The sequence below is a fragment of the Octopus bimaculoides genome, chromosome 3 (genome assembly GCF_046866305.1).
Source record: "Octopus bimaculoides isolate indiv1 chromosome 3, ASM4686630v1, whole genome shotgun sequence".
Lineage (NCBI taxonomy): Eukaryota > Metazoa > Mollusca > Cephalopoda > Octopoda > Octopodidae > Octopus > Octopus bimaculoides.
Genome location: NC_142930.1, coordinates 55,040,329 through 55,055,253, shown reverse-complemented (window position 1 = coordinate 55,055,253; position 14,925 = coordinate 55,040,329). Strand labels below are relative to the sequence as shown.

The 14,925-nt window shown below is 35.3% G+C and overlaps 1 protein-coding gene across 1 annotated transcript in view; it reads right to left on the bottom strand.

The window, feature by feature from the left end:
- LOC106868457 (hydroxyacyl-coenzyme A dehydrogenase, mitochondrial) overlaps window positions 1-14,925 on the bottom strand; it is a 42,391-nt gene that overhangs the window by 5,895 nt on the left and 21,571 nt on the right. Inside the window, exons 5-6 of the mRNA XM_089348991.1 lie at window positions 13,444-13,533; window positions 12,687-12,759 (exon numbers count right to left, since the gene is read on the bottom strand). Coding sequence (XP_089205117.1) covers window positions 12,687-12,759; window positions 13,444-13,533 — 163 coding nt within the window. The remainder of the gene's footprint in view (window positions 1-12,686; window positions 12,760-13,443; window positions 13,534-14,925) is intronic.

Genomic DNA, 14,925 nt, shown 5'->3' with positions numbered 1-14,925 from the left:
ATCTGTTATCCATGCTGGTATAGGTTGGATGGTTTCATCAGGGCTGGTAAGCTGAGGGGCTGCACCAGACTCCAGACTGATTTGGCATGGTTTCTACAGTTGGATGCCCTTCCGAATGCCAACCACTCTGAGAGTGTAATGGATGCTTTCGTGTGCCACCAGCACAGGTGCCAATTGCATGACACCAGTATCAGCATATTGCCAAAGGTCTCAGTATAGATTCAGGTAATCTGGTAGTACTCATAAAAAATGCTCCTTAATGTGTAATTGCACAAACCATATAGAATATATAGTAATATACAAGAGAAAAGGATAAGGATTGTATATAGTCATAAATGATAGAGAAATATTCAGATGAATCTTTATTTAATCATAAAAAAATCCAATTATCATGACAAATTTATTTCATAAACCAAAAATATGTAAATAACTTATATTATCATATTTAATAATAAATAAATTACTTATATGTCTGCACTAACACAAAATGTAAAAACTTTTTCAAAATAATATAGAATTTGAGCTACGTCATCAAGTGGAATAGATTTTATGTTAAATATAAATCTAAGCATAACGAAATATGAATGCTGTGTTAAAACTCAGAAAGATTATCAAAGACAATAATGACGAAATTAATATAAATTAATAAAATATTATTCATTCTTAATAGAATTGAAGGATAAAATCACATTAATGATTATATCAGGTAGCCAGCATGAAATAAAATCTTATAGGTAATTTATATATTAAATTGATAAATATATATATATATATATATATATATATATATATATAATTATCAATCAAATCAAATTCATTTAATTATTCTACCATGAATTATTTGCATGTTTAAATATCGCTGTTTGAAACAATTGTGTGCATGTATTAAAATTCTGTCAAATTTTAACATCTCTTCTCCATTTTTAACAAATTTGTTGAGTTCTATGGGATAACTTTCCATAAATTCACATAGCACACCATATACATATATATACTCTTTTACTCTTTTACTTGTTTCAGTCTTTTGACTGCGGCCATGCTGGAGCACCGCCTTTAGTCGAAGAAATCGACCCCAGGACTTATTCTTTGGAAGCCTAGTACTTATTCTATCGGTCTCTTTTGCCGAACCACTAAGTTACGGGGACATAAACACACCAGCATCGGTTGTCAAGCGATGTTGGGGGGACAAACACAGACATACAAACACACACACACACATACACATATATATACACATATACGACGGGCTTCTTTCAGTTTCCGTCTACCAAATCCACTCACAAGGCATTGGTCGGCCCGAGGCTATAGTAGAAGGCACTTGCCCAAGATGCCACGCAGTGGGACTGAACCCGGGACCATGTGGTTGGTAAGCAAGCTACTTACCACACAGCCACTCCTACGCCTATAACATATATATATATATTTGAAGAAAAGCAACAAAAATTCAATAGGTTATAGCAGTACGTACATTTCGTACAAACTTCATTTATTCATGTAGTGAGAACACTACATAAAATGTGTAATGAAAATGTACTCCTCAGCTGCATAATGGAATTTCATTTTAGAAAGTCATTTTGTAGATGTGTGCAAAAAACAAGAGTAAGAGAAGAAAAAATACCATCTTGACTGGGCTGTTGTTCAACAGTCTAGTTGGTTTTTACCCTACCAAATTCTGGTGCCCCAAACATTTTAAGTATCACATTTAATCCTTTGATTAAATCTATATTATTATATATATATATATATATATATATGTGTGTGTGTGTGTGTGTGTGTGTGTGTGTGTGTGTGTGTATGTATATTATATAATTATTAATTTGATATATAAATTACCGATAAATTAATAAAAGGAATTTCTAATAAATTGAAGGGAATTTTAGTAATATAATTAAAAAAATAAACATTCTATAAACATAATTAGTATGTAAATAATTTCCAAACATGAATTATCATTATAATAGAGGTGGTGGAATTGACTATATAAATAAATGCATATACATATGTAGATATATATACACATATAGTCAAATGTATATAGACACATATACATACATACATAAACATATGTGTGTGTATGCATGTATATATATATATATATATATATACACACATATCCACACATATATATAGACCAATAGATGCTTATATAAACATTTAGAGCAACAAAGAGGGAAAGAGACATGCACATATATACACATAGACAGACACACATATAGACATATATACATATACACACATATGTAGATATATACAGATATACATACAAACACTTATATATCAGAATGTATAGATATAGACAATCATATATAGATATTCATATAAATATATACATAGAATATATCTAAATACATACACATATGTGCACAGATACCATATGAATATAAACATATATACATGCATATACACACACACACACATATATATACACACACATATATATACACACATGTATACACCTATACACACACACACACACACACGCACGCACACACATACACACACACATATATATACATATATATATATAGAAAAATGAAAAGAAAATGGAGATCTATGATTGAAATAGTATATTATATTATATTATATTATTATTATAATATAATATAAAGGCAGCAAGCTGGCAGAATCATTAGCAAGCCAGACGAATTGCTTAGCAGTATTTCGTCTGCCGCTACGTTCTGTGTTCAAATTCCACCAAGGACAACTACATCCTTTCGGGGTCAATGAAATAAATACCAGTTATGCACTGGAGTTGGTGTAATCAACTAGCCCCATTCCCAACAAAAATTTCCAAGGCCTTGTGCCTAGAGTAGAAATAATTATTATAATAAAATATAATATAAATATCACAATCCTACAATTGTTTCGATTCAGACTCAATAATAAATTTACCCAATATTTTCAAAAACATGAATTTTCATGAATTTATTATTGACTCTGAATCGAAACAATTGTAGGATTATAATATTTATATCATATTATACTATATCTATACTATAAAAGGCAAATCTACTCTGTGTGTGTGTATGTTTAAAATTAATACATTTACACAATTCAAAATTTCTTCGATTAATGAATAAAATCTGTAAAACTACAGAGGTAAACATTTTCTCCCTAATAAAATCTAATTTCCTCTTTCTAATACAAATCCTTTCAACTCCTACTTTCTCTTATGAAGCTTTACGAAAAATCCAACAACAAATACAAAAAGAAAGGAAGGAGAAAAAGAAAACTATCAAAACTGAAACAATCACATTTCGATACTGTGATGACAGATATTAAAACTACATACAGAATTACTTTGCCCCTCTAAAATTAACTATTTCTATTCCTCTTACACATCGTTTCAATTGCTACTTTCTCTTACGAACGTTTACCAACGATCCAAGAAAAAAGACAAAGAAACAAAGGGGAGTGAGAGTCAAATAAACAGACACACTGCCAATCATACGTAAATACACACATATATATGTACCTATGGTTACCAATGACCTCATTCTAATTGGTGGGAACTAAACCCTAACAGAGAAACCAAAGAAAAAGAGAGTCAAATAAATATTTTCCCCTGTAACACAATGTCATTTCCTCTTTCTATAACAACTTTCACCTTTTATTCCGCACATGAAATGCCACCTATACACTTACATACAAATACAGATACATGCAAATACCTGTCACTTAGAAGAAGCTGCGATCAGATTCCTACATCCATTTGCGTGATGGCATCAATAATGACGCTGACCCAAGAAACATCGGCAAAATGTGCATTCTCCCCTCAACATATACAGGGGGGGGCCACGATACATGCACGAGCGAACACAAGACGCTATGACTTTCGTTCGGCACTATGGACGCCCTGATTTATTCATCACGTTTACATGTAACCCCAAGTGGGTTGAGGTAACACGGGAACTTCTCCCACACCAGCAGTACTGCCATCAGCATGATCTTATTGCCAGGATTTTCAAGCAGAAGCTGACTAGGCTAATTGACTTCATCAAAAAAAGGGCAGGTGTTTGGCCCTGTTAAGTGTCACATGTATACTGTTGAGTGGCAGAAGAGAGGGTTGCCACACGCACACATTTTCGTTTGGTTGCTCACCAAAATAGACCCTACACTTATAGATGAAATCATCAAAGCAGAAATCCAAAACCCCACTGTTGACTGACAGCTGTACAACATTGTCAAGGCACACATGGTGCATGGTCCGTGCGGTCCCGGTTTTCAAAAATTCTCCTCATGCCACAAAGACCATGTGTGCACTAAACGATACCCAAAGAGTTTCGTGGACGAGACCCAGACCGCTGGTGATGGATATCCACTGTACAAACGAAGGCGGCCTGAGAATGGGGGATTCACTATAACCTTACGGGGTCATCAAGTTGATAATAGATGGGTGGTCCCATACTATCCATTACTCATGACAATTTTCAACGCTCATATAAATGTGCAGTTCTGTCATTCAGTACTTATGTTAACAAGGGTTCGGACACTGCCATGTTCGGCCTTCAAAAGGACAATAGCATGGACGAGGTGTCGCAGTACTTGGCAGGTCGATATATCAACAGTGGTGAAGCTTTTTGGTGGATATTCGGGTTTCCGCTTCACCAAAGGAACCCTGCCATCATACAACTCGCGGTTCATTTGGAAAACGGCCAGCGGACTTATTTTACTGAACAGACTGCTGCTCAATTGGCGGCCAATCGAAAAGAAACAAGTTTGAATGGTTTTTTTAGGCTTTGCCAAATTGACACATTTGCCAAAACGCTTTTATACCCTCAGGTTCCGTCCTACTATGTGTGGTCAAAGAACACTTGGGTGCGTAGGAAGTCAGGTCAGGATGTTCAAGGACATCTCGGTGTCAAGTTTAACAGTTGTCTAGGAAAAGTGTACACTGTGCCTCCCCACCAGCATGAGTGTTTTCACCTTCACCTTCTCCTTCATGACGTTGTCGGCCCACAAAGCTTTCAAGACATAAGAACTGTTGACAGTGAATTATGTGACACTTTCCGCGAAGCCTGCTTCAGGCGCGGACTTTTGGAGGACGATTCACAATGGGCCGCCACTATGGCGGAGGGCGTTTTGTTAAAATCCCCTAAAAGACTAAGATCGCTTTTCGCTATTCTACTCCGATGGTGCGACTTGGGTGATCCCGCCTCTTTATGGCTGACCTACAAAAATTACATGTCTGAAGATTTCCTGCATCAGGTTCACTTGCTAAATCCATCAATCGACATCGAGTACAGTGACCTCATTTACAACAGAGCGCTGCTTGAAATCGAAGATACTGTTCTCAATATGGGCGGGAGTGCATTGCCAGTGTATGGACTACCTTCAACAAACCGGGAACGCCCAAACACACTGTCTTCCGATTTGCTGCGTGAGACATGTTATAATGTTGACGAACTTGCCCAGTACATAGCGAACAATGAGCCAAAGCTCCTTCCAGAACAGAAGTTCGCATACAACTCCGTTATTAATTCTGTCCAGGACAAAGCTGGGGGGATTTTCTTCCTTGACGCTCCTGCAGAAACTGGCAAAACTTTTGTCACAAAATTAATATTGGCTGAGATTAGGCGAACACAAGGCATTGCCTTAGCTGTGGCATCATCTGGAATTGCGGCTACTTTGTTGTGAGGCGGCAGGACAGCTCACTCCACTTTCAACCGTCCGCTTGACTTAGCGAAGACAGACACACCAATTTGCAACATCAGTAACAGCTCAGATCAGGCAGAAGTGTTCAGACGATGCAAGCTTATCGTTTGGGATGAATGTACAATGGCCCACAGAGGTGCTCTTGAGGCGCTACATAGATCTCTGAGAGACATCAAAGACTCTACAGTTCCCATGGGAGGCATAACACTTCTTCTTTCAGGAGACTTCAGGCAAACACTGCCAGTTATTCCCAAGGGAAATAGAGATGATACAGTACATGTGTGTCTTAAGTCATCTGCATTGCTAAGACATTGTTACAATTGTGAGAACAATAAAACAGCTTTTTCAGGCCCACCTCACATTCTATTGTTACCCACTTCTCAGAGTGCTGCAATGCTCTAGGCAAGGCTTTCTGTCCAGTTGCAAATTGATTGGTTGGTTTTCAACTTAAAGCAATCTTTCCCTCAATAATCATAATTGAGTAGAATCATCAACAGTACTTTAAAACAATTAAACCCCGAGCAACGCCAGGCACTTCTGCTAGTTACATTATAAAGTTAATAAATTAATATATGTCAATCTTAAATCTCCATTTTCTTTTCATTTTTGTATATTGAATATATACCTATTTGAATAGTGAAAAAGTTTTTCTTTACGATATTGGGTATTAAACCAGTTAAACCAGTGAAAAATTGGATGTTTCCATCCCTATAAGAGGAGCCTGTTTTTCCTAGTATTGGATTTTAATTATATATATATATATATATATATATATATATATATATATATATATCAAATAATAAGCAACACGGATTTCAAAAGTGATTGCAGTACGCACGTTTCATGCTACTTCAATTTATTTAAGTAATGTGAGCATTACCTTAAATGCAATATGAAGAGCAATCTTCAGCTGCACGAAAAAATGTAGAAAAAACACATGGCAACAATAACAACAATAATAGAGATAATAATAATAATAATAATCATAAATGTTATAACAGACCTAATAACTTAAATAGTAACAACAATGGACCAAATAAAAAACAACCCTATTTACCTAAAAATCTAACTAATAAGAAAAGTAATAAAGTGCATTTTAATAGTAAACTTAATAGCAAACTATATACTAACGCTAATAATAAACCTATGTTAATAGACAGTAATGTTGAATCAAATAACAAAAATAGTAAACATCCCAGAACTAAAAGAACTACTAATCACAATAATAATATTGTACTAGAAAATAATAGTAATCATAGCACACCCCATACCCACCCACACAATAAATTTAAGAGAAAAAATAAAAATTCTATCTGGTTAAATATACCCTTCAACTGTGCAATATCCACAAATATTTATAAAAAATTCATGAATATTTTACAAAAAAATTTCCCTTCTTCTCACAGATATAGTAAAATCTTCTCTTGTCATAAAATCAGAATTTCTTACTCTACCCTTCCTAATGTAGGTACAATCATAGCTAGGTTAAACAAAAAAAACATCAAGTCAGCTAGAATTAATGAAATTACAAATAGTGGCCATATGAATGCAAATAATAATCCATCTAATACCAATAATGATGCTACCAATAATTATACAAATAGGAGTGAAAATAACAATAACGAAAGAAATTATGAAGATAGTAGCAATATACTTATTCCTATAAACCATAATTTCAACCAACAATTAGAATATATCAGTAACGACGTTACAGTTTTGACTGAAGTTGATGATAGGCCCAACTCCAACAGAAGTAATAGTGATCAAAGACATAATTCATATAATATCAATAGGCCAAATGTGGAAAGAATAAGTCCAACTAATAGCGCATCAAGATATGAATTAAATAATGATGGTAATAGCCAATATATACCTAATAATAGAATTGAAGAATTGATAAATGATATTAGTGTAAATAATTGTAATAATAATAATAATAGAGATATTAGAAATAATATAGGTGGAGTTGATAACCCCACCATGTGCAACTGTAGAAAAAAGTCCCATTGTCCTTTATTTGGATTTTGTTGTACCCGCAACGTAGTGTACAGATGCATCATTAGTACTAGAACAGAGAATTATATTTATATAGGGTGTAGTATTAACCTGAAACAGAGAATATATAACCATAAATCTTCATTTAGACTTAGACATAAGGCAAATAGTACAACTTTGGCAAGTAAAATTTGGGAGTTAAAAGACAATAGTATTAATTTTAGCCTTAAATGGGAAATTATAAGAAAAGCTCAACCTTATAGAAATAATAGATATGGATGTGAATTGTGTTCTATGGAAATATATGAAATTTTTAAACTTAGGAACAATCCTAATCTAATCAATAATAGATTAGACCTTAGGGTATCATGTGTGCATTGCTCTACTCGCACTTTTAAATTTTTTAAAAAATAGGACTTTTATTTAAATAACTAAAGTTATCAAAATTTATAGTACCTTACTTCTATTATAGTCATCTAGAACTATCAACTAGCACATATTTATTTTGGTAATTGAAACTTTACAACATATATTCCTGATCTCTATCCTTAACATCTAATCTACTTAAATCAGTCATCAGATTCCTGTATTGATTATCCTTGTTATTTCCTAACATCCTTTCTTTTCTCAGTCCCTTAAACATCAGTATACACATTATTATAAACTAATATAAATCCGATAATAATTTTTATCTTTTATTCACATTATATAAATAAGGCTTACCTATGTGTCTCCTAAATAGTATCATTATCGTCAGCTAATAAGTTTTTTTAAAGATAATTCAAAATAGTGTTCATGATCACTATATGCTTAATATACTTAATATCCTTAAATTTTACACCCTATCCAGAGCCCCTGAATTCAATATTGACATTATTTCATGATTTTTGTGAAAGATAACTACATCTCATTTTATTTTATTAACATACCTCTTATTGTGTAAACATTAGTGAGAATTCTGTTGTTGTCTGTACCACTATACTGTTACTCTATTCAGACTAAAAGTAAAAAAACCTATTTGACCCATTTACCTAGGGCTATAATTCCTCAACATTAATTCCTCAACATTTTGATAGTAATAAAATGACCTGATACTACTATGACCAGTGAAACCTCTAGATTCTAATACTTTTATAGCTTTGCCCATGCATACTGCTTACACCTTCCCTCTCTTTAGAAGTAATTGTCCCTTTGCTATCACCACTAGATAAGAAACAATAGAATTCTGAGACAGTTAAAACTTTTGTCTAGAATCAATTACTAGCCTGATAGACCCTGCTATGTCAAGATGGACTTATATATTCTTCCTCTGCTCTCTCCCACTTGGTTTTAATATGTTGCCACATTTGTAATATGTCTTTTTTTCTACATTTTTTCGTGCAGCTGAAGATTGCTCTTCATATTGCATTTAAGGTAATGCTCACATTACTTAAATAAATTGAAGTAGCATGAAACGTGCGTACTGCAATCACTTTTGAAATCCGTGTTGCTTATTATTTGATTTTAATCACCCATCCTTTTGGGATGTGATATTCGGGTGCCTTCGCATAAGTACCATATTCAAGCCTTGAATATATATATATATATATACATACATATAGACAAACACAAACATATACATAGACATACATATATACACATATATATGTAAAATTAGGCATTAATAGAAATGAAAAAATAGTAATAGGCTCATATTTATAGATATAGAAATGCAAATGCAGCTATCAGATGAAAATTGCCACGAATAAAGACATATTACAATTATAATGTTAAGTAGGTTTATAGTATAAAAGGATTTATATTTAAAATGTTGATATCTCAAAATAAGCTCATCAAGGCAATTAATCATAATTACATCATTTTTTTTATCATTAAATAAAGATTCATCTAAATATTTCTCTATCATTTATGACTATATATATCACCATTTAATATCCGTCTTCCATAGATGCATGGGTAGGATGGTTGACAGGAGCTGGCCAGGAAGAGGACTACTCCAGGCTATGTGTGTGTGTGTATATATATATGTGTGTGTATATATATGTGTGTGTGTGTGTGTGTGTGTGTGTGTGTGTGGGTGTGTGTGTGAAGGCACATGGCTCAGTGGTTAGAATGCTGAACTTATGATCATGAGGTTGTGAGTTTGATTCCTGGACCAGGTTGCGTGTTGTGTTCTTGAGCAAGGCACTTTATTTCACATTGTTCCAGTTCACTCAGCTGTAGAAATGAGTTACGATATCACTGGTGCCAAGCTGTATTGGCCTTTGCCTTTCCCTCGGATAATATCGGTAGCATGGAGAGGGGAGGCTGGTATGCCTGGGCAACTACTGGTCTTCCATAAAAAGAACCCTAGATTGTGTATTCGCTGGTAAGGCGACTTTCCACCCAGACTGGTACCCCAAAGGGGAATCTCTTAGGTGCACCCATTCGTAACCAACAGAGTTGAGTCATATATATATATATATATATATATATATATGAGGTCTGATCAATAAGTATCTGGACTATTGCCACAGTAACGAAGCTAAAGCAAGCAGAGTGAAGCCACTTGGCAAAAATTAACCTTGAACTCTGTTGTGTACGCACACTAAGTTTTAATGTTCTAACTCACTTCCACTGTTTGCAGCAGTGCTTGGAAGGAAGGTGTGTAGTGTGTGATCGTTACATTGACCATGACAGAGAAAGTTATCATTGCAATACCTGCAAAGTTGTAGAAAGTGTATGGAGAGGAGTGTATGAGCTGCACACAAGTGTACGAGTGGTTCGAACATTTCTAAGGTTGCCGAAAATATGTTGATATTGATGAATGTGCTGGAAGACCTGCAATCAGCTGAACTGAGAAAAACATCACAGATATGCGTGCAGCTGTGAGGGGAAATCATCAAATCACCATCCATGAGTTATCAGAGGATGTGCAAATGAGTTACAGTCCATTATCACTGAAGATCTGGGTATAAGATGCATGTCTGCCAAGTTTGTGCCAAAACTGCTTTCAAATGAACAAAAAGACACTCGGATTTCAGTTGCACAAGATCTCCGTCAAGCTTTAGGCAAAATTTGATGCAGATTCTCTGCTCAACTTTCTCAGTCATGGTCAATGCAACAATCACATGCTACACACCTTCCCTCCAAGTACTGCTGTAAACAATGGAAGTGAGTTAAAATGTTAAAACTTGGTGTGCATACACAGCAGAGTTCACGGTCAATCTATGCCAAGCGGCTTCACTCTGCGTGCTTTAGCTTTGTTATTATGGCAACAGTCTGGATACTTATTGATCAGACCACATAAATATAAATTAGAGGAAAAACGACAACAAAAACCAAGGTAGGACGTGTATCTCAAGTCATTTAGAATATTTAATTAGAGTAGGGTGAATTTGAAGTAATTAATTGATTAATTAATTTTGGGATGTCTCACAGCTGTTTCTGGGATATCTCAAGTGATAGGTTAGCATCACTATTCACTGGGCATTCTGTCATCAGAGACAAGATATGTATGTATGAAAGTTCTAGATAGGGAATTCACAGTTTATAAAGGAATAAGATAGTAGATAGAAGAATAAAGAGTAAAACAATAGATAGAAGAATACAGACAGGAGAATAAAGTTCACCCTTATCTGTCTATCATGATGTCTGTCTTTCTCTCTATATATACCCATGTGGACCATTTTCATATTAGCTAACCACTTGATCTATTCCTTCAACATGAATGCACATTCAAAATACAGCCAAAATACTGCCTAGATTTACCTGGGATTATACTTAAGGACCTATATCTTCACAGAAGCATGGACCAACCTACATACCTTCTGGAAGAAGATGAGCTGTGAACTTTATTCTCCTGTCTGTATTCTTCTATCTACTGTTTTACTCTTTATTCTTCCATCTACTATCTTATTCCTCTATTCCTTTATAAACTGTGAATTCGCTGTCTAGAATTTTTATACATACTTTATCTCTGATGATGGAATACCCAGTATTTGAGCGTGATCGTTGCCAGCATCGCCTTACTGGCACTTGTGCCGGTGGCATGTGAAAAAACATTCAAGCGAGGTCATTGCCAGTGCCGCTAGACTGGCTCCTGTGCAGGTGGCACGTAAAATACACCATTTTGAGCGTGTGGCCATTGCCAGTACCGCCTGACTGGCCTTTGTGCCGGTAACACATAAAAGCACCCACTACACTCTCGGAGTGGTCGGCATTAGGAAGGGCATCCAGCTGCAGAAACTCTGCCAAATCAGGTTGGAGCCTGGTGTAGCCATCTGGTTCGCAAGTCCTTGGTCAAATCGTCCAACCCATGCTAGCATGGAAGGCAGACGTTAAACGATGATGATGATGATGATATGTGTGTGGTTATGTGTGTGTGTATGTGTGTTTGTGTGTGTAAATATACATATATGTATGTGTATATATGTATGTGTGTGTCTGTGCTTGTTCCCCACCACCACTCAACACACTGATGTTGTTTTTTTTTTACATCCCTGTAACTGAGCCGTTCAGCAAAAGAATCCAATAGGATAAGTACTAGACTTCAAAAACAAAACAAAATAAGTACAGCAGTTGAAAATCCTTCCAGACGAACACCCTAGTGTGGCTGTGATCCAATGATTAAAACAAGTAAAAGATAAAAGATAAAATCTATAAGATCAAGTTAATCTGGTGGTTCTCAGATTGAGAAATACTAGTTCCACCATCACCCACCAAGCTATTTAAGAAAAATTTTACCTCTACCCATCCCTCTTTTTGAGAAATGATGAGGCAAAATAGAATTTACATCCATAAAATTCCTTCTTTACCATGGTGTTGGATATGTTCACAATGTTATAAAACAATTTTAATTCTACAACTATAAAACCATCTTAATCTTATTAAAAATGTCTCTTTGTCTGTCCCTATTTCAATCCTGACAAGCTTACCCTCAACCTTGTAACAAAACATTTGGCTAATCTATAACTTATAAGTATAATCAGGTTAACAGTAAATCAAAGAAAAGGAAAGGACACAGGTGTCTTAACAGAAGTTGAAATTTATTTTACCTCTCTCCATCAAACGAGTTGCTTCTAACAGATAAGGTACCAAAAGTCTGTTGACAATAAAACCAGGAGTGTCCTTGAAAAATAAAACAAAATTATATTAACCTTTTCCCTTTATTTTAAGTTCTTGAGCTTTTTTTCTTTTTCAGAGTGCGAGTAAAATATTCAGTTTTGGTATTTCCATCTCAATTAACAAGCAGAGTAAGTGAGGAAATTGTGCTCCTTTTTTTTTTTTACCTCATTTTGGAGGTTGCCCTTTGCCAACCTGACCTCCCTCCACTTATTTTGCCTCTGAAAATATCTTGCATTTTTACATCAACTTCCAAGTGTGTGTGTGTGTATATATATAAAAACAAAAACTGAAAAATTTTGTATATTTGTAATTCCATATCACACATATTTCATTACAGGATAAGAATTACAACATATCTACATGTAGAAAACATGTATGGGATCTCCTATCCATAATTTTTCAGACAAAGATTAAATAACAATAATTACCAGAACGTGCAGAAATTCTTCATGAAGACACAGCTTGGAGCTTTTTATAACTCTATATCTCATTGAGATATAGAAGTATAAAAACCATTAATCTTAGAGAATTCAAAGTGAACATTACATTAACTTCACTCAGTCTATGAAAAATGAAAATGGTGACATCACTATCCTCTACCACACAGCTACACTATAGTACCCTCATTATTGTCTGATGTCCACAGCTACAAACATACACCTATGTATTTCGTTTTCTATGTCTTACCTTACATTTCACAGTCGTCTTCTTCATGGCCTTACCAAAATCCAGCAAAGATTGAAAGGTTTCATCTGATGTCTGATCAGTTCTTACCACCTGAAATATAATAAATAAAAGAGAAATATGAAAAATGGTTAAACAAACGTAAAGAGAAAATTACAAAGATAATGTACCAACTCAATACATCCACCTGTCTCCATTCAATATCTATGACTACAAAGTGATGAACAGAGGAATGCACGACTGACAAGGAATAGGATCTCCACTGCAGCATGAAGAGCAGTTGCAACAGCTCAGAGAAGCAACTTCTATGAAGCAGCTTTCAATGATGATCAAGCAGTTCAGTATGCAGATGACACTAGAGTTTCCATTGGTGCAATAACAACTGAGTGCATACATTGCAAAGCAAATAAGTAGTCTGGAGAGACACCTGCATTGTGCTGCAGTAATGGAAAGGTTAAACTCCCTGCAATCCCCCAACCTCCAGAGCCATTGCAGAAACTGTTGTCATCAACTGACCAAGATTCCAAGCACTTTCAAAACAAAATTAGACAGTACAATGCTGCACTACAGATGATATCATTTGAAGCCACAAGAGATATAACTGAGCCAGAATTCATGCAAACTTTCAAGGTCCAAGGTGAGATTTATCATCGGATTTGTTCTCTGCTACCTCTGTTAAATGAATCACCAAAATTCCTTCAAATATATTTCATGGGTGATTCTCAACAAGAAGGGCAAGAGAGGTGCAAGAACATTTCCGGCATCATTGTAGGATGAACATTGTAGTGTCTCCGCAAAAGATACTGCATAACAACAACAACAACCTGATCAGAAGCTTCAAGACTGCACTTGAAACAATTCCACCTGAGGCCATGGATTACGAGATAATTATCAGATCAGACAAGAAACCATCTGGTCAACATGGAGGGAGGTTTAATGTGCCAACAGCAGATGAAATACCTGTGCTTCTGGTTGGGCAAGAACATGACAAGCGTGACATTGTCCTCCATCTCAGAGACAGTACACTGACAGACACAGTCCAACTACAAATGGAAGCTCCCAAAAATACCACATTCACAGCATTCTTCAAGCTCTGTCAAGATGATGAATTTGCTACAAGACTGCTATACAATGAAGCCCATAATTCTATACCTGGTACCAAAATAAATGGAAAAGATGTGCACTTGGAGCACCCACACATTATCCGAGAATAAAGAAATCAGACACACTTGGCAGAGTCTATGTTGTCCGTCCCAACAATTCAGAGTGCTACTATCTAAAGCTTCTATTACACCATGTCAAGGGATGTACATCATTTACAGCCTTACATACGGTTAATAACACAGTATGCCAGGCTTGCCATCTCAGATGTCTTCTGGAAGATGATGCACACTGAAATGCCGCTCTGACAGAGGCACAAATGTGCAAGTCTCCTATGCAGCTGAGAAACCTCTTGTCCATCATGGCAACATGATGGGTGAGAAT